This window comes from Microcebus murinus, chromosome 8 (genome assembly GCF_040939455.1).
Source record: "Microcebus murinus isolate Inina chromosome 8, M.murinus_Inina_mat1.0, whole genome shotgun sequence".
Taxonomy (NCBI): domain Eukaryota; kingdom Metazoa; phylum Chordata; class Mammalia; order Primates; family Cheirogaleidae; genus Microcebus; species Microcebus murinus.
Genome location: NC_134111.1, coordinates 107,096,925 through 107,117,000, shown reverse-complemented (window position 1 = coordinate 107,117,000; position 20,076 = coordinate 107,096,925). Strand labels below are relative to the sequence as shown.

The 20,076-nt window shown below is 59.3% G+C and overlaps 1 protein-coding gene across 2 annotated transcripts; it reads left to right on the top strand.

The window, feature by feature from the left end:
* The first annotated feature begins 6,160 nt into the window (after positions 1-6,160).
* Positions 6,161-20,048, top strand: STK25 (serine/threonine kinase 25). Of its 2 annotated transcripts, none has more exons than XM_020288093.2 (12): positions 6,161-6,291; positions 6,542-6,672; positions 14,300-14,530; positions 15,251-15,307; positions 15,700-15,808; positions 16,456-16,613; positions 16,698-16,883; positions 17,037-17,182; positions 17,408-17,522; positions 17,855-17,926; positions 18,838-18,974; positions 19,342-20,048. In XM_020288093.2, the coding sequence occupies exons 2-12, from the start codon at positions 6,643-6,645 to the stop codon at positions 19,379-19,381; spliced, it is 1,281 nt and encodes a 426-aa protein (XP_020143682.1). In that variant the 5' UTR covers positions 6,161-6,291; positions 6,542-6,642; the 3' UTR covers positions 19,382-20,048. The 2 variants fall into 2 exon arrangements, with proteins under 2 accessions (XP_020143682.1, XP_012611065.2); XM_012755611.3 differs by having other exon boundaries at positions 6,185-6,353.
* Positions 20,049-20,076: the final 28 nt, after the last annotated feature.

Here is a 20,076-nt window from a genome sequence, read left to right as displayed (position 1 = left end):
ATTTGCCTTATGTTACATAAAACTTACATGTTCCCGGGTCTCACGGGAATGTACCCGTTTTGTCTCACTACCCACCCGCGTTTTTCTCCTAATTCCCCTTCAGAGAGGCAGCCACGGGTTTGCCACGGTTCGTGTTTTTCCCTGGGCATATCCTCAACTTCGGCTCGGTAAACCTCCATTGATTGAGAACTTTTTGCCTCGGTTAACAACAGAAATAATTAACGAGGTTTATGCTTTGGAAAAAGGAGAGTTTTAATTCTCACAAAGGGCAGCACCTGCCAGGTGGCCGTTCCAGCAGGCCGGGAAGCTGAGTCCAGCCAGGAGCTGGACACACGTTTCAGAGAGGAGGGAAAAGGCAACAGGATTTCTGTGCTGCGTGGGGCGCTCAGATATGTGTGTTCAACATGCGACGGAGGGGGAGCCAGCATATTCATGAAGGGAAACCACACCCATGTGATTGTGCTTTATCTCTCCCGTCCTGGCATGGCTGGGAGCTCAGTTTTCTTTGTGAGACAGAGTCTCACCCCATCACCCAGGCTGGGATGCAGTGGAAGTAAGTGGGAGTAAGGGTTTATAAATTGTACCCACTCTTAATTACCGTAGATGCAAATTAATGTGCTGTAGACTTAGAGCTTTTAAGTATTCCTCACCCACAAAAGAACGTGTCCTAATGTGCTATTCTCCCACACCATAAAAACCTCGCTTTTTGCGATCAGGGCAGCTGTCTATATTGTCGTATTTGCACTCAGTGGTTTGTTAATACAACTAAGAGTGATTCCGACATTTTCTGAACCTAAAACCTAAGTGGGACTTTTCTTTCTCCTCTCCTCCTTCTAGATACCATTTTTTCCTGTGTTCTTCCTTACTTTTACGTGGTTAAGATGGAAAATCTTTACGTCCTGTTCTGCAAGTGCATGTAAACCTTTCACGGTCTATCTGTGGATCGATTATAAAGGTTAACAATTCGCGTGGTGGGGGGTTACATGATCACGACGAAGACATTGTTCAGGGCTGAGCTGTGACTACGGCGATGACATCCCACCGTGGCACGGGACACTCTCCAAAGACGGCCTCAGCATCCCCTCGCCTCCCCACACCCGTCTCGCAGTGTGATTTTGAGGCTCCCCCCCCGCCCCCGTAAGCGTGGGTGGACTGTGACCACAGCAGCTGGGATGCCACGTACCCTCCGGTGGTGGGTGCTTCCCCCAGTTCGTAGAACGCGAGCCCTTCCGATCCCCGCCCTAGACTGGACTGTCCTGCCCACGTCCTCCCATCCACACACGGACGCCCTGACATCTGGGAGTGACGGCATCTGGAGACAGGGCAGAGGAGGAGGTAAAGTTAGATGAGGTCACGTGGGTGGAGTCCTGACACCAGGATTAGTGGCCTCACGAGGAGACAGCTCTCTCCACGAAGGCACTGATACCGTGTGGGGACAGTGGGCCTCGCAGGACCGGAAGCTGTGGACTCCCAGCCGCCAGCACCGTGAGAGCTTTCTCTTGTCAAAGCCACCCAGGCTGGTGCCTGTCACAGCTCCCCAAGCAGACGAATGCGACCTCCTCAGCCCCCTCCCGCCCCACCATGCTGTGAGGAAGCTCAGGCAGCCCGTGCAGAGGAACCGAGGCCCCCGGAGGGGCCCCCCAGCCTCAGCCGGCATCGACGGACGGTCACATGAGTGACTCACCTTGAAAGTGCATCCTCCAGCCCCTGGGCGAGCTGCCCTGGGTGACGCCACGTGGAGAAGTGAGCTGTCCCCATCAAGATCTGTCCAAATTGCAGATTCAGGAGCAAAGTAATTTATTGTTGTTTGTGGCCACTGGGTTTCGGAGTCATTTGTTATGCAGCAATAGATAACTGATATTTTTGCCCCTGAACTTTGTTTTCCCACGCACTGCAAATCTGAAAATGTGTTCGCTGTGCCCTTACACTCGGTAACCATTCTGTGTCCTGACATTACTTTACCTCTAAACTTCGGATGTATTTCTCCACCGTCTTCTAGCACCGGTGCTGCCGGAGAGCAGGGACGCCCTCTCATGCCCAGTCCCTGGAGGAGAGTTTTGTGTTTTCCTTTTGGGAAACTTTTGGGGTCTTTCACTGATCTCTGCTCTCCAGGTATTTGGCAACAACGTGTCCTGGTGCGGGTCCTTCGCTTTTCACCCAGTAGGGAGCTCCGTGCACCCTTTCACCCAGAGACCAAGACACCTCAACTCTGGGAAATGTTAGATTTCTTTAGTATTTTCTGCCCCTCTGGAATTCCTATGAGTTTGATACTGGACTTGAACTTCTAAACTTTTTATCTTTTTTTGCTTATTTCCTGAATTCCTTAACTTTATTTTCCAACTAAACTTTTTTTTTTTTTTTTTTTTTTGAGACAGTGTCCCTCACTGTTGCCTGGGCTAGAGTGCCATGGCATCAGCCTAGCTCACAGCAACCTCAGACTCCTGGGCTCAGGAGATCCTCCTGCCTCAGCCTCCCCAGTAGCTGGGACTATAGGCACGTGCCACCATGCCTGGCTAATTTTTTCCATATATTTTTAGTTGGCCAATTAATTTCTTTTTATTTTTAGTAGAGACGGGGTCTCGGTCTTGCTCAGGCTGGTCTTGAACTCCTGACCTCCTAGGGTGCTAGGATTACAGGTGTGAGCCACCGTGCCTGGCCAACTTAAAATAATTTTAATCTATCGTAATTTTATCTCCCAAAAGCTTTTTCTTGGGTTGTTTCTTGAATCATCGTTACTGTTGTATGAGTGGAGGGTGTTCTCAAGTCCCTCTGAACCTTTAAGACAGTGTTGGATGCTCTTCGTTTCTATTTCCTGTCTCTTCTTGGGTCATCTTTTAAATTTTTGTTCCTGTTGGAAGTCTTCCCAAATACCTAATGATCCTTAGCAATCTATTTAAGTCTAAGAAAGACAGGAGGCTAATATGGAGTTTGCAGTCAAGAGTGGGACTTGTCAAATGCTGGGCTTTGCTGTAGAAAAACCAGGTAGGAAGCCCGTTGTTAGGCCAGCCTAAATCCAACCCTACAGAGGGGTCTTTTTCTGGAACATTAAGTACTCTACAAGTGACTCTCCTATGACTTACGCTGGGAGACCCTGGCTGCTGTGGCATCCATGTGTGTCTGAGGGGATGGAGGGATGAGAAACTCTGTCCCCTTGGTGTCCCCACCAGCCCCTACTCTTGCCCCTTACCTTTCCAGGGCTCTGTACCCAACAGAGGGGGCTCAAGGCCAAGGCTTCCACCCCATGCTTCATTGTCACCAAGCTTTGCCTCAGGACATTCATGGCACCTGCTGCGAGCCTACCCCTTCCTCACCCCCTCCCAGAAGGTACCAGTAGGAAGAGGGGAACAAATTCAGGTTCCCAATCAATCATTTTATTTTATTTTATTTATTTATTTATTTTGAGACAGAGTCTTGCTTTATTGCTCAGGCTAGAGTGAGCGCTGTGGCGTCAGCCTAGCTCACAGCAACCTCAAACTCCTGGGCTCAAGAGATCCTACTGCCTCAGCCTCCCGAGTAGCTGGGACTACAGGCATGCCCCACCATGCCTGGCTAATTTTTTCTATATGTATTAGTTGGCCAATTAATTTCTTTCTATTTATAGTAGAGACAGGGTCTCGCTCTTGCTCAGGCTGGTTTTGAACTCCTGACCTCGAGCAATCCGCCCGCCTCAGCCTCCCAGAGTGCCAGGATGACAGGCGTGAGCCACCGCGGCCGGCCTGCAATCAATCATTTGAGACCTGAATGGAACCCAGTTCTAATCCAGATGGTGCTATGTTGTCCTCTTCCTGGGCTTCAATTTCCTCTTCTGTCAAACAAACCAGTGGCTCAGGTGAGCTACGGAGCTCCAGGGCTTGGCTGACTCCTTCCTGACCCAGGTTGAGTCCAGCCAGCTTCTCTCTACTGCTTAGAGTCTCACCTTTGCACATGTGACTCGCCTGGGTCCTCTGTGGCACAGCACAAACTGGGCGCAGGAGGCCTGGCTTTGCCATTTTCTAATGACCGTGGCCTTTGGCATGTCCCTCTACCTCTCCAAACCTGATCCCCCATCAGCAAAATGCGGCTGATTAACCCTGCCTGCCTTGGAGGGCTTCGCAGTCACCAAGTGACTGGATGTGAGGGTGACCTGCCCAGGGCAGCCCGAGGTCAGGGCTTGATCATGAGAACCTCCTGTTCCCAGGCGAGGTCAGCCTGTGCCAATAATAAAAACAGCGACTTTCTGAGCACCTGCCAGGGGAAAGGCTCTGCACATGCTTCGCCCTTTTCACAGCCCACAAGGAAAGTACTGTTATCTCTATATTCCCAAGGAAGAAACTGAGGAACCAGAGAAAAACTAAAGTTCTGTGGAAATTAAAAACAGAATGGAGACCAGGCGCAAAGGCTCATGCCTGTCAGGCTAGCACTTTGGGAGGCTGAGACGGGAGGATCACTTGAGGCTAGGGGTTCATGACCAGCCTGATTGAGACCCCATCTCTACAAAAGATAGAACAATTAGCCGAGTGTCATGGTGAGTGCCTGTGGTCCCAGCTACTTGGGAGGCTGAGACAGGAGGATCACTTGAGCACAGGAGTTAGAGGTTGTGGTGAGCTATGATCAATGACGCCACGGCATCCCAGTCCCGGATGACAAGAGTGAGACCCTGTCTCAAACAAAACAAAACAAAACAAAAACACCACCCCCAAACCAAAAATAAAGCAGAATTGAAAAGAAAAATTTTATATCAAAGTCGACAGATAAAACTGAAGAATAATAGAAGTATAGAACAACAACAACAAGAAACGGAAAATCTGAGAAACAGCATGAGAAGCCTGCAAGGTCAGTGCAGGAAAGGATGTGGAGAAGTTCAAGGCAAGACAGCAGCTGGGAGCAAAGCCATCGGTGAACAGATAAAGGCTGCAGAATTCTCCCAGATACTTTTAAATCACGTGAAGGCCAAAGATGCAGTAGGCAAATTATTTTTTTTTTTTTTTTTTTTTGAGACAGAGTCTCGCTTTTGTTGCCTAGGCTAGAGTGAGTGCCGTGGCGTCAGCCTAGCTCACAGCAACCTCAAACTCCTGGGCTCAAGCGATCCTCCTGCCTCAGCCTCCCGAGTAGCTGGGACTACAGGCATTCGCCACCATGCTCGGCTGATTTTTATATATATATATATTAGTTGGCCAATTAATTTCTTTCTATTTTTATGGTAGAGACGGGGTCTCGCTCAGGCTGGTTTTGAACTCCTGACCTTGAGCAATCCGCCCGCCTCGGCCTCCCAGAGAGCTAGGATTACAGGCGTGAGCCACCGCGCCCGGCCGCAGTAGGCAAATTATTAATATTTATGTACATTAAGTGCCTGTGTTACCTTCATGCATTCACATGTTCACTCAACAAGCATCGCTGAGTGCCTGCCACGTGCTGGCAAGGTAGGGGCACAGCCCTGCTTGCAGGAAGCCCACTTTCTCCTGCGGAAGACAGACACACAAAACCAAGCCATGCAGAGTGCCGGGGCTGTCCCGGCTGCACGGCCAGGCAAGCCTAGCTGCTCAGAAGCGGACTCGGGGCAGTGCACGAGAAGACACGCACTAGGGAGCATGCAGGCCAGAGTCCTCCGAGGGCCCGGGCGTGGGGACGGCGTGCGGGCCGTGACGGACACCTCAGGTGCACGCAGAGTGGCGGGGCGACAACCTGTCCCCACCGGACAGGCGGGGAACCCGCGGGCACACCCGTGTCCCTCCCTGACCTCCCTGCGGCCAGGGACGGGAGCGTCCCCGCGCCAGCCCAGGTGGACCCCAACACTTTGGGCCCAGGAGGTCTCACTGTTGGCCTTTAACAGATGAGGAAACCGAGGCAGGAGAGCCAACGGGCCGTGCCGGCCGCACCTCCGAGGCCTGACGGCCGGTGCGTGTGACCGGGGCGGGCCCAGGGCTGACTGGGGGTCGCGGCGTGGCCAGAGTGGGGGCACCTCGCACCCGAGAGGACGAGGCCGGGAGGACGCTGCCGGGTGGGGCGGCGGGACCACGCGCCGGGGACAAGCAGGAGACGCCCTCCCAGCCTCTGTGGGAGCGGGGCTCGGCGTCCCCGTGAGCCCGCCGCGCGCATGCGCACAATGACTGCGCCCACCTGCCGCGCGGCCTGCCGGGACTTGTAGTCCACCGCCGGTGGCGTCCGGCGCGGGGCGGGGCGGGACTCGGTGTCCCAGAGAGCCGCGCGCGGGCCACGAAGCCGCGGCTGCCCTCACCGCCGCCGCCGCCACCGCCGCCACCGCCGCTCCGCGGGCTGGAAGGCCCGGGCGTCCTGGGCGAACGGAGGCTGCGGGTGGGAGCCTTCGCGGGCGCTGCCGAGCGGGCCGGGGGAGGCCGGGATGGAGCCCCGCGGAGGTGGGCGCGCTGCGGGCGGGCCGCGCCGGGCGGTTGGGGCGGGCCCGGGAGGAAGCGGGCCCGGGCGGCGGGCGCAGGCGGGGGGCGGCGGGCGCGGGGTCGCCCGGGCCTCCTGTCCCCGGCCCGCCGCCCCGAGCTCGGCCCCCGGCGGCCGAACGGGCGGCGAGCGGGCCTGCCGTCCCTCACAGTGGACTGACGCGAGCGCGGCGCGAGCGGGCCGGTTCGGAGCCTCCCGCGGGACCTCGGCGCCTCCCGGGCTGCGGACGGATGGTGCGAGGGCGGCGCGGCCATGGCTCACCTCAGGGGATTCGCCACCCAGGTGAGGCTCGGCGTCCGCCCGCGCGTGCGCGCCTGAGCCGGCCGGCCCCGGAGCCGGGGCGGCGGGGAAGGTCCGTTTCGCGCCCCCGCCGTCCCGGGCGTCCCGGCGCAGGGCCGCGCTCCCGCGTGGAGGGGCGTGGGCGAGGGAGGGAGCAGCGGGGCAGGTGAGCGCCTCGTGTTCGTGGCTTTGTGTGTGACAGAAACTCACGGGCCTCTGGAAACAGAGCCGCAGGGTGGCTTTCTTTGTGCGAGGTCAGGGAAGGGACAGGGCTGGGCCCCTCCGGGGCATCCTGCGGGAACCTGGATCTGGCGTGGAAGGGACCGCGAAGGTCAGGTGCACGGGAGGCCTGGGCCGTGCTGGGCAGGTGCAGAGGCTGTAGTGAGACCCCGGAGGAGCAGGGAAATCAGAGAGAGAGTGTGTGTGTCTGTGTGTGTTTGCTTTCTGCGAGGGGAGGTAGAGAAGGCTGCTCCCCCGCAGAGCCTGTTTAGCCCTGGCTAGGAGCTGTACCTGGAAGATTTGAGTTATTAATGTCTGTCGTCTTCGGTTAGCTGGGTCTTGTAACAGCCAACACGGAGCCACCTTGAAGTTCTGGCCTTGTATGTTAACCGGCCAGCTGGGAGGGACCCACTGCAGAGGGCCCTGACCCTGTTTCCCTGGAACGGAGACTGGCCACTGGGGCAGGAGGGCGAGGGCAGCCAGCCTTGGAGCTGAGTGGCCTGGCTTTTGTGTGTCAAAGCAAACGTGATCTGAAGATGGTGGAGAAGTAGAACGAGCACTCTGGCTGCTAGGTTTTCCTGCATCCCCGACCGTTGGTTTTGCTCTCCTTAATGCCTTGGCTGGGCAGCCTTTGGGCCAACTGCTGCAAGGTGTTGAACTCACCTCTCAGGACGGAGTAGCCCTCTCTGCTCACTCCTGTGGCCTGAATTCTTGAGAGCTGGGTGTGCTGAGGGGCAGGAAGTGCGGTGCAGCCGTCTGGATAGGGGCAGGAACTGGAGTCAGGGCTCCTTGGAGGAAGCCAGACCAGCCTGGAAACCCGGAACACCGTGTGCAGCTGTTGGGCAGGGCATCCTGGTCCAGCTACAGTCCCAGATGGGAACTGGGGCTTGCTGACTGATGCTGAAAATTAAGCTAACAGATTTTTTTCTATTTGTTTTTGACATTTTGTATCTGATGAATTATATGACTAAGGTACTGAGAGAAAAACCTGCCTCTAGCTTATAAGAGCTGCAGGAATAGCTCCTGTGAGTCACAGGATGAGAAATTAGAGCTGTGAGCTGCCCTGTCACTGTGTGTTGATGGTTCTTGGTCCTCTCAGGCCCAGGGGAGGAAGTGCAGGGACATGGGGGAAGGGACCCCAAAGGTAAGATATGCCCTTTTCCGTGTAGAGGCCCCTTTGTCCAGCCCACACCATGAGAGACTTGACTTTGGACAGTATCAGAAAGCCTAGTGGGGCTGATGTTTGCTCCTGAGATCGTTGCCATGACGTCCTCTGGCCCTGCGGTGCAGCCCCTTTATGGGATAATGGGGGTGCTGCCTTGCAGCCCATGCTCCTGCCAGAGACGTCCCCCCTCCACCTGGCTGTGGGTGCTGCAGCCCCAAGTTGGTGCTCAGCTGCTCCCTGTTGGGTGGTGGCTGGGGGCATCTTGGCTGTGTGCATTGGCTGCTCCCCTGGTTTTGTGGGTGACACTGACTGCAGACTCATTGGCACGTGGGGGCCCCAGACCTGGCAGCCCAAGGGCTGCTTTGGAGAACAGGGGTCTTGACTTTCAGAGCCAGTCAGGTAGCGTGAGTGGTAAGACCGCCTCTGCTGTCCGGAAGAGGGGCCTGAGGCCTCCCAGCCTAGAAAGCCACTTAAATTAACTTCACCAAGGTGGGGTTGGAGCTGGGGTTGTCCTTGCCAGGTCATTGTAGGGTCAGGGTCACAGCAAGAAGGGTTCCTGTCATACTGTTTTTGCTCATGGTGACCCATGGTGGTGAGTACCCAAAGAGCATGGGACTTGGGATCCCACCCTCCCTGCCAAGCCCAGACTGACTTAGGGATCTCCTGCTCTCAGGCAGTGGAAGTCTGAGTGCCTGCCTGGCGGTGGACCTGGCTGGCTCCGGGCCCTGCGTGGAGAGCAGCGGTGGGAGGACGTGTCATCAGTGAGAAGCTTGAGGGGCAGAAGGGGACCCCTGAGAGTCGAAGGGACAGAGGTGCAGGGTGATGCTGGTGGGCCGTGGCCCCGCCTCCCTAGTCCCTCTTAGGCTGCCTTAGAAGGCAGAGGACTTTGTCCCCAGAGTGACAGGAAGACATAGACTCAGGGGACCAGGCCTGGAGTCACCAAGATGGCCCTTTGAGGTGTCTCCCAGGGCTGTACCGGGGTGGGTTGGGGCTGAGGCCAGGCCTACTGGCTCAAGGGGGGTGCATTGCCATCCCAGGGTGCCAGGTAAGGTTGGCGGTCTGAGCAAATGGCAGGAGGATTGGGTGTGACCACTGGCCCTGATGGAGGAGGGGGGGGCAGAAGCAGGCTGCTGCTTGGCCCCATACGGGACAGGGCGGGGCAGGGCCGGCTAGTCCCCCACTGGGAAGTGGAGAAGGCGCCCCGTGGCAGAGGCTGTGTTTTAACGCAGTCCGCTTGCCAGTCTTGGCCTGTGGGCTGGTGCACTGGTGACGAGAGGGCCCGTCGAGGGTGGGCTTTGCTTTCAGATGGGGGCTGCTTCTGATCTCCTTGTCTGCCACCTGTCCCGGCCCGCAAACAGCTGAGCGGCTGTGACCCCGTTAGGATGCGATCTGCAGGAGTGGGGAGGCTGGGGCAGTTGCAGCTCACCCTGGCTAGCGAGGCCTGAGGGACCCCAGGCAGTAGCTCCCTCTCTGTCCGGCCAAGTCCCTCTACCTTGGCTTTGAGGGGGCTCTAAGCACCCCCTGCTGTCTCCTCCACAAGCTTCAGGACTGGGCTGCCCATGCTGGTGAGGGAGTGAGGAGGTCACTCTTGGCTGAACTGGCTGCCCTGTCCATACCTGGCCAGACCACTGGGCTCAGCCAGGGCACGTGTGGGGGCTGCAGCCGACCTGCTCTGGCCGCTGCTCAGAGGCCAGCGCACCCCCAGGCTGTGCCAAGCCAGCCTTGTGTGGAAGGGTTAGGTGGCCTCACAGAGACGCCGCCCCTGTCCCCTGGGCCTTCCCCTGCCAGGCAGGCCCTGCGAGGCTCTCCTCCAAAGTTGCTGTCACCTCGAGGCCTGGCGCTCAGAGGCGGTTGGGTGGCTGCCTGTGTGCTGCCCTCCCTCCTGGTCACAAACCCTGGAAAGCAGCTACTTGGCGGTTTCAGATTGAGGCGTTGTCTCCGGCTGGAACGACGTCCAGTTGGCCCCGACCTCTGTGCCTGGCCACATTATACTGGCATGAGGACGCTGTCATGGGGGCAGCCTTTGTGGGGAAGTACTTCCTGGTGGAGGTGAGGCCCGGCAGGGCTTGGGAAACTCCACCTGTGTCTGGACCACGTGTGGGGCTCCTGCCCCAGTCCTCGCACAAGCCCTGCTCAGGGTGGGCCTAGGATGTGCTGCTGTCTCCACCCTCCTGTCACCCTGGCCCTGTGCGGGCCACTCCTGGCATTGCTGAGAACATGATTGGTCGGTGCTTTGTGTGGAGAGCACGGTGTTCTTCTGGGCAGGGGGTGCCCAGGGGGCTCTGTCCTGGGGACGTGCTCTGGTGTCGCCAGAAGCCTGGAACCATCTCAGCCCCTGGTCCCTGAGGCCGCCGTGCCGAGGGCTGCCCACAGTTGAGAGCAGATCAAGGCCCCGGGACACACCTCCCGCCAGCTTTGTCCTGCCACTGGGGCCCACTGTGCCGTGGACATGGGCACCTACCACACCAGTGGCTCAGCCACCTGTGGGCCTTGTTTGTTTAAAACTGAGGCCCTGTGAGACAGCTTTCTGTTTCTGAGTAAGCATCAGTTTCAACTCGGTGCTGGTGCAAGGTGTGGTCTTGGGGAGAGCTGATTTGCCGTGGAGGGAAGCCCTTCCTAAGGGGTGTGGCTTTCAGGAGTGTAGGAAAACTTGGTTAGCAGATGCTAGGTTTTTTGTTTGTAATAGAGTTTATTAGAGTAGTTTCAGGTTTATAGCAAAATAAGCTCCTAAAAACCTTCCACTCCTAGGGGGTATTAGCCCGATATTAATGTCTTGCAGTGAGGGGGTGCGGAGCATTAGCCCGTTATTAATATCTTGCAGTGGGGGGGTGCGGAGCATTAGCCTGTTATTAGTGTCTTGCAGTGGGGGGTGCGGAGCATTAGCCCGTTATTAATATCTTGCAGTGAGGGGGTGCGGAGCATTAGCCCATTATTAATGTCTTGCAGTGGGGGGGGGTGCGGAGCATTAGCCTGTTATTAGTGTCTTGCAGTGGGAGGGTGCGGAGCATTAGCCCGTTATTAGTGTCTTGCAGTGGGGGGTGCGGAGCATTAGCCCGTTATTAGTGTCTTGCACTGGGGGGGTGCGGAGCACTAGCCCTTTATTAGTGTCTTGCACTGGGGGGGTGCGGAGCATTAGCCCGTTATTAGTGTCTTGCAGTGGGGGGTGTGGAGCATTAGCCCGTTATTAGTGTCTTGCAGTGGGGGGGGTGTGGAGCATTAGCCCGTTATTAGTGTCTTGCAGTGGGGGGTGTGGAGCATTAGCCCGTTATTAGTGTCTTGCATTGGGGGGGTGCGGAGCACTAGCCCTTTATTAGTGTCTTGCAGTGGGGGGTGCGGAGCATTAGCCCGTTATTAGTGTCTTGCAGTGGGGGGTGCGGAGCATTAGCCCGTTATTAGTGTCTTGCAGTGGGGGGTGTGGAGCATTAGCCCGTTATTAGTGTCTTGCATTGGGGGGGTGCGGAGCACTAGCCCTTTATTAGTGTCTTGCAGTGGGGGGTGTGGAGCATTAGCCCGTTATTAGTGTCTTGCATTGGGGGGGTGCGGAGCACTAGCCCTTTATTAGTGTCTTGCAGTGGGGGGTGCGGAGCATTAGCCCGTTATTAGTGTCTTGCAGTGGGGGGTGCGGAGCATTAGCCCGTTATTAGTGTCTTGCAGTGGGGGGTGCGGAGCATTAGCCCGTTATTAGTGTCTTGCAGTGGGGGGTGCGGAGCATTAGCTCGTTATTAGTGTCTTGCAGTGGGGGGGGTGTGGAGCATTAGCCCGTTATTAGTGTCTTGCAGTGGGGGGGTGCGGAGCATTAGCCCGTTATTAGTGTCTTGCAGTGGGGGGGGGTGTGGAGCATTAGCCCGTTATTAGTGTCTTGCAGTGGGGGGGGTACAGAGCATTAGCCCGTTATTAGTGTCTTGCAGTGGGGGGTGCGGAGCACTAGCCCTTTATTAGTGTCTTGCAGTGGGGGGGTGTGGAGCATTAGCCCGTTATTAGTGTCTTGCAGTGGGGGGTGCGGAGCATTAGCCCGTTATTAGTGTCTTGCAGTGGGGGGGGGTGTGGAGCATTAGCCCGTTATTAGTGTCTTACAGTGGGGGGTGCGGAGCACTAGCCCTTTATTAATGTCTTGCACTGGGGGTGTGTGGAGCATTAGCCCTTTATTAGTGTCTTGCACTGGGGGGGTGCGGAGCATTAGCCCGTTATTAGTGTCTTGCAGTGGGGGGGGGTGTGGAGCATTAGCCCGTTATTAGTGTCTTACAGTGGGGGGTGCAGAGCATTAGCTCATTATTAGTGTCTTGCACTGGGGGTGTGTGGAGCATTAGCCCTTTATTAGTGTCTTGCACTGGGGGGGTGCGGAGCATTAGCCCGTTATTAGTGTCTTGCAGTGGGGGGTGCGGAGCACTAGCCCTTTATTAATGTCTTGCAGTGGGGGGGTGTGGAGCATTAGCCCTTTATTAGTGTCTTGCAGTGGGGGGTGCGGAGCACTAGCCCTTTATTAGTGTCTTGCACTGGGGGGGTGCGGAGCATTAGCCCGTTATTAGTGTCTTGCAGTGGGGGGTGCGGAGCACTAGCCCGTTATTAGTGTCTTGCAGTGGGGGGGGGTGTGGAGCATTAGCCCGTTATTAGTGTCTTGCAGTGGGGGGTGCGGAGCATTAGCCCGTTATTAGTGTCTTGCAGTGGGGGGTGCGGAGCACTAGCCCTTTATTAGTGTCTTGCACTGGGGGGGTGCGGAGCATTAGCCGTTATTAGTGTCTTGCAGTGGGGGGTGTGGAGCATTAGCCCTTTATTAGTGTCTTGCACTGGGGGGGTGCGGAGCATTAGCCCGTTATTAGTGTCTTGCAGTGGGGGGTGCGGAGCACTAGCCCTTTATTAGTGTCTTGCAGTGGGGGGGTGCGGAGCACTAGCCCGTTATTAGTGTCTTGCAGTGGGGGGGTGTGGAGCATTAGCCCGTTATTAGTGTCTTGCAGTGGGGGGTGCGGAGCATTAGCCCGTTATTAGTGTCTTGCAGTGGGGGGTGCGGAACATTAGCCCGTTATTAGTGTCTTGCAGTGGGGGGTGCGGAGCACTAGCCCTTTATTAGTGTCTTGCAGTGGGGGGTGCGGAGCACTAGCCCTTTATTAGTGTCTTGCAGTGGGGGGTGCGGAGCATTAGCCCGTTATTAGTGTCTTGCAGTGGGGGGTGCGGAACATTAGCCCGTTATTAGTGTCTTGCAGTGGGGGGTGCGGAGCACTAGCCCTTTATTAGTGTCTTGCAGTGGGGGGTGCGGAACATTAGCCCGTTATTAGTGTCTTGCAGTGGGGGGTGCGGAACATTAGCCCGTTATTAGTGTCTTGCAGTGGGGGGTGCGGAACATTAGCCCGTTATTAGTGTCTTGCAGTGGGGGGTGCGGAGCACTAGCCCTTTATTAGTGTCTTGCAGTGGGGGGTGCGGAACATTAGCCCGTTATTAGTGTCTTGCAGTGGGGGGGTGCGGAGCACTAGCCCGTTATTAGTGTCTTGCACTGGGGGGTGCGGAGCACTAGCCCTTTATTAGTGTCTTGCAGTGGGGGGTGCGGAGCATTAGCCCGTTATTAGTGTCTTGCAGTGGGGGGTGCGGAACATTAGCCCGTTATTAGTGTCTTGCAGTGGGGGGTGCGGAACATTAGCCCGTTATTAGTGTCTTGCAGTGGGGGGTGCGGAGCACTAGCCCTTTATTAGTGTCTTGCAGTGGGGGGTGCGGAACATTAGCCCGTTATTAGTGTCTTGCAGTGGGGGGGTGCGGAGCACTAGCCCGTTATTAGTGTCTTGCAGTGGGGGGTGCGGAGCACTAGCCCTTTATTAGTGTCTTGCAGTGGGGGGTGCGGAGCATTAGCCCGTTATTAGTGTCTTGCACTGGGGGGTGCGGAGCATTAGCCCGTTATTAGTGTCTTGCAGTGGGGGGTGCGGAGCACTAGCCCTTTATTAGTGTCTTGCACTGGGGGGGGTGTCGTTAATGGCTGATGAGACTTTGTCAATACTTAGTCATTATCTGAGGTGCATTAAGTCAGGGTTCGATGCGTCAGCCAGAACCCGGCTCCTTTGGACTCTCTGGGGACTCTCTACCTTTCACGGAGAGTTTGGGAGTTCTGAGCAAAGAGGGGCACAGAAAGAAACCGGAAGGAGTCGAAGCGCGCTCCCTGGGCTCCCCTTGCTTGTGGGTCACCCCACCCCAGCAGGGTAGCCTGTGCTGTCCAGCGCCGGTCCTGACCGGGCGCCGCCCGCCCTCTGTCCCGCCGCCCTGCAGCACTCGCGCGTGGACCCTGAAGAGCTCTTCACCAAGCTCGACCGCATCGGCAAGGGCTCGTTCGGGGAGGTGTACAAGGGCATCGACAACCACACCAAGGAGGTGGTGGCCATCAAGATCATCGACCTGGAGGAGGCCGAGGATGAGATCGAGGACATCCAGCAGGAGATCACCGTGCTCAGCCAGTGCGACAGCCCCTACATCACCCGCTACTTTGGCTCCTACCTGAAGGTGCCTGCGGGGAGGTGGGGCCTGCCTGCCCCGTGCCAGGCCGTCTCCTCCTCCTCCAGAGGGACACAGTGACGTGCCTGAGGACCCATGGCTGGGCAGGGTGCCACCGGGTCAAGAGGTCCCTGGTCTGGAAGGGCGAGGAGGCCCTGACAGTTCAGCACGACCCAGCCTGGTGGCAGAGCAGACCCTCTGGGAAACAGCAGCCTGGGCAGGCAGGGTCTGTAAGGGGCAGTTAGCTCTGAGCTGGCTGGGAGGACCCGTTTGCCTGCCTGCAGTGCCTCCCGTGGCCAGGCAGTCCCCCTGGGGTGGCTGCAGGGGCACTGCTCACGGCACTCTCGGGGACCCCTGCAGGTGCCCCAAGCCCCTGCTGGCAGTGGTCACCGCAGGGGGCATGCCCAGGGCCCTGTGGGACTGGGTCCCCAGCCTGGTTTTTGATGGGGTATTTATTGGTGAAGTGGACTCAGCCCCCGCTGTGAGCGCTTGGTCCAACACCAAGTGCCCATGGCAGGGGTGTGGCGGTAGGGGAGCCGGGCAGGGCTGCTGGAACCCTTTCCCCTCTGGGGTTCCTGCCAGGGACAGGCCTGCTGGGCCCCTTGTGGCCTGAGCCCTGGCTGAGTGCCTCCCTGCTGGGAACTTTGGAGGGGCTGGCCGGTGACTCCCATACCTGGGCATGTCCCTTTGCGCACTGCTGAGTGCCGATGGGTTTCTCTCTGGTCCCAGAGCACCAAGCTGTGGATTATCATGGAGTACCTGGGTGGTGGCTCCGCGCTGGACCTGGTGAGTTGTGGGCCGAGGCAGCGGGCGCCTTGCTGTGGGGGGTCATGTGCCATCCCAGGACTTGCCACCTTCGGGCTTGAGGGCCACCTCTCCTTTGGTGTCCTAGGAGCTTGGGTGTTAGTTAGGAATCACCTGCCAAACATAGGCTGCTCCTCACAGCTCTGCCTGTCGGTGTGGAGAGGGCTGCTGGTGTGTGCCGCTCCAGGGGGTGTCGGGTCTGTGCCCCCCACAGACGGTCTGGGGAAGCGCCAGGGGCCACCACCCCGCCCCCAGCCTACCTGGCATCAGTAGTTTCAGGCAAACAGGGCCCCCCCCTGTTGGAGGGGCGGCTCGCCCAGGCCGGGGGTGGGTGGGCTGGAGCTGAGTCCCCGCTGTGCCCCCTTCCCACGTAGCTCAAACCGGGCCCCCTGGAGGAGACCTACATCGCCACCATCCTGCGTGAGATTCTGAAAGGCCTGGATTACCTGCACTCGGAGCGCAAGATCCACCGGGACATCAAAGGTCCTGCCGGGGGTGGGCACGGCCCTGTCCTGAGCCCCCTGACCCTGGAACGGCTGGCCCTGTTGAGGCTGAGTGGTGTGTGAGGTCTGGGGTGGGGGAGCCGTGCGGCTGCCCAGAAGCAGTGGTCGTGTCCTGCCCCGTTTCCCGACGATCTGCTTGTAACTGAGCTTCCCCACACGCTGCAGAGACTGGCTGCGCACCTGGAGCAGGAAGGGCCCAGACTAGTTGCTGGCTCTCGCCTGCGTGTTTTGGGTGCAGGCTTGACGAGCCAGCCATGTGCATGTGGGCGGGTGTTGCCGCTGTAGCTAGGGGGTGAGTCTGGCAGAGCAGGCGACTTCCTGGCCTGTGTTGGCCGTGCCCGTGGTCAGGTCACCTCTGCAGGAGCCCATCAGGGAAGTTGCTCTGCTGTTGGGTTTTTCGGTAAAAGACAAAGGTGGGAGAGCATCCTGGCTCTCAGGCTGGGGGGACTCAGGTGGCCCTGGGCTTGAGAGTGGCAAGGAAAGCTGAGTTCCCAAAGCTGGTCCTCTGCTGCTGTCCCCAGAGGGCCAGTGGACACACCCTGGCACCTCTCAGGCAGCTGCACGCAGGGCTGCCCAGCGTGGGGCCTGTGGCGCTGAGCTGACGCCTGCCTGTCCTGTGTCGAGCAGCTGCCAACGTGCTGCTCTCGGAGCAGGGCGACGTGAAGCTGGCGGACTTTGGGGTGGCCGGGCAGCTCACGGACACGCAGATCAAGAGGAACACCTTTGTGGGCACCCCCTTCTGGATGGCACCCGAGGTCATCAAGCAGTCGGCCTATGACTTCAAGGTGGGTGCGGCAGGGGGACTGGTGGCAGGGGCCGTGGCTGGCTCGGGGGCTGCTGTGCAGTGACACTCCCTGTGTCCCGTCCAGGCTGACATCTGGTCCCTGGGGATCACAGCCATCGAGCTGGCCAAGGGGGAGCCTCCGAACTCTGACCTACACCCCATGCGCGTGCTGTTCCTGATCCCCAAGAACAGCCCGCCCACGCTGGAGGGCCACCACAGCAAGCCCTTCAAGGAGTTTGTGGAGGCCTGCCTCAATAAGGACCCCCGCTTCGTAAGGCCTGGGGCCAGGGCACTTGGGGAGGGCAGCTCGGTCCGGGGGCACGGCCACTGGTCACCCCAGCCCCCGTTCCAGCCCCTGCCTGTGTCTGCTCTACTGAGGGCGTGGCTGGGCTGGGTCTTGTGACTGGTGTCTGTCCCCTGGCAGCGGCCCACTGCCAAGGAGCTCCTGAAGCACAAGTTCATCACGCGCTACACCAAGAAGACCTCCTTCCTCACGGAGCTCATAGACCGCTACAAGCGCTGGAAGTCCGAGGGGCACGGCGAGGAGTCCAGCTCTGAGGACTCGGACATGTAGGGCCCTGCCCGTCCTCGTGACAGCCCTGGGCCGTGACAAGGGTGTGGTCCCCACTCCAGAGGCAGGGGTGTGACGTTGGGCAGGGCCCTCCGTGTGCCCCTGGGTTCTGCAGCCTGGCGGAGCCCGCCCAGCACTCGGGTCTCCCTCAGGGCGGTGAGGTGCCTCAGCAGGGAATGAGGGGTAGGGGGTTCCCAAGCCCTGTGACTCGTCATCCTCTTCAGTGACGGCGAGGCTGAGGACGGGGAGCAGGGCCCCATCTGGACGTTCCCCCCCACCATCCGGCCGAGTCCACATAGCAAGCTGCACAAGGGGACGGCGCTGCACGGCTCACAGAAGGTCTGTCCCCAGCCCAGACCCTGAGGGGACATTCCACACACACCAGCAGGGTGGGCTGGGCGCGGGGCCCCTTGGGGCCAAGTGTGGTCCACCCGGGTGTCTGAAGCCCAGAGTGGGGCTGGGTGTGGACACCCTGAACCCGGCACGTGCGGGGAAGGCTGGGGCCTGTTCAGAGCTGATTTTGAGGGGAGAATGGACTGGGGTGTGGGTTGGGGGTCACAGGCCTCAGGCTGAGGGCGCCTGGTGGTTTCGGAGCTGCTCTGGGCCCGAGCCTTGTCCTTTCAAGGACACCAGACGGCTGCCCTCACCCAGCCTTGGCTTCCCCTTCGCAGCCCGTGGAGCCGGTCAAGAGGCAGCCGCGGTCCCAGTGCCTGTCCACGCTGGTCCGGCCCGTCTTTGGAGAGGTGAGGGGAGCGGCCTGGGGCAGGAGGCAGGTGCCCCTGGGTGCGAGGCACAGGCCCTGCAGCACCGGGCACGGGCGTCCGGCCAGCCCGCTGGTCTCTTGCGGCGGACTGTGCTTTAGACTTGGGGGCAGCTTTCCGAGTGAAGGGACCAGACCCTCGGGAGGGAGCTGTCCCAGTGCCACCCTGTGTCGCCAGACCCGCCGAGGTCCTCTGGTGCCCAGGTTGGCTTTGCAGGAGAACTGATCTCCTGTGAGTCCTTCCGCAAAGCGCAGATGCCCTAGACGACACTAACGTGGAGAGGAGGAGGTTTAGTTCTTGATGTTGGGGTCAGTGCCAGGGCAGGGCGGCCGTGTGACCCTCTGTCAGTGTCACCTGGTGGGCATCTTGCGTCATCCCCAGAAACGCCATGCAGACGGGAGCCCCGTGCTGGACCTGGGGCTTGGCAGGGGTCAGGCCAGGTGTGCCCTCCAGGGGCCTCAGTCCCCCTCAGGGCCCAGGCAGCACCTGGAGCCCAGGAAAGGGGCGTGGAGGGTGCTGGTGGGGGTGGTGGGGCAGCCGCAGCCCGCCTGGAGGACCAAGCAGGGAGCAGCTGCCTGGGCCGGGATCCTGGGTGGCCTGCTGGTGCAGCCGCAGCCAGTGGCAGAGCCTGTGGGGCCCTGGGTGCGAGTGGGCAGGTCGTGCGGGCACTGTGGCACGATGAGTGGCTGTTTCCAGGTCTGGCCGGAGCCCGTGCAGGCGCTTCTGTGCCCTCACCCCAAAGTGCGGTGGCCACGGAGGCCTGTGGCCGGGCAGCTGTGCCGCCTTGGGCGACGCCAGTTCAGTTCACAGCAGGCCCACGAAGCCTCAGTGCAGCTTCTGGCTGCGCCGGCAGAGGAGGGTGCCCGGCCGTCAGGCACGCGGTCTCTTTGCAGCTCAGAGAGAAGTACAAGCAGAGCGGCGGGAGCGTGGGGGCGCTGGAGGAGCTGGAGAACGCCTTCAGCCTGGCCGAGGAGGCCTGCCCCGGCATCTCGGACACGCTGATGGTGCACCTGGTGGAGCGAGTGCAGAGGTGAGGGCAGCCCGCTGTGCGGTCTGGGTTGTGCGAGCGGGGTCTGGCCTCTCGAGGCAGCCTGGAGTCCCTGGCCCAGTCGTGCAGCTGACCCCTGACCTCTGGCTGGGGGTTTCCAGTAGCGGCTCTGAGGGCTGGCAGGCCTCCCCGGAGCATCAGAGCTGCCCACGTCTCCCCACCCTCTGGCGCCGGGTCCTGGGCCTGCACACGCACACCGCCCCCAGCCAGCTCATGGGGCGGGGTCCCGGCCGTGCTGCTCCTGAGACCAGGGTGTCGGGGACACCTGGGGACCCACAGTGCCGCCACAGCTGCCACCGGGAGGCCTGCCTGTGCGGTGCCGGAGCAGCGACGGGCCTTCCCCCCTCAGGTTTTCCCACAGCAGAAACCACCTGGCGTCCACCCGCTGAAACTGCTGCTGCTCGCGGAGTGGGGACGGCCCGTCTTGTTCTGCGCTCCGTGAGAACTGTGCTGGCGGGGAAGCCTGCGTGCCGTCTCCTGCCTGCAGGACACGTCAGAGCCGTGGGCCTCATGTGCCAGGTCATGGTCCCCTTCCCTGCAGCGTGCTGTCCCACATGCCGGCGGATGCCACTGCACACGCCCGCTTCCACCTACCCTTCTGGCCCGTCTGAAGCTACGCCTGGCAGCAGAGCCCCAGAGGACACGCAGCCACATGCAGCTGGCGTGGCCCGGTCTCCTCGGCATCCGTGGGAGCTGGGCCTGCCCCTCTGTGGACTCTCTCGGCCGCCCCAACCGAGGGGCAGGGCAGCTCTGCCTCTCCCCCACGAGGCGGGTGGAGGCGCAGGGCAGCCCCCCAAGGAGCAGCCCAGCCCGGCCCTCACCCCACCCTGGACGCTGTCCTGCTGGGCCCATGTTGGCCCCAGATGGTCATTGATTTTGCTTTGTGGTGTCAGATCAGGTACTGTGTCTGCTCATAAGTATTTGTGTCATCCAGAATGTTTTGTTTTTTAAGAAAAGTGAGCTTGTTTCCTTAAGTATTCTGAGGTTAAGGTGTTAGTTTTCATAGAACATTGAGAGGCCCTGCCACTTTCAATAAAGACCCGACTTGGAGATGTGCAGGTGCGTGGCGACTGGGTGCGTTCCC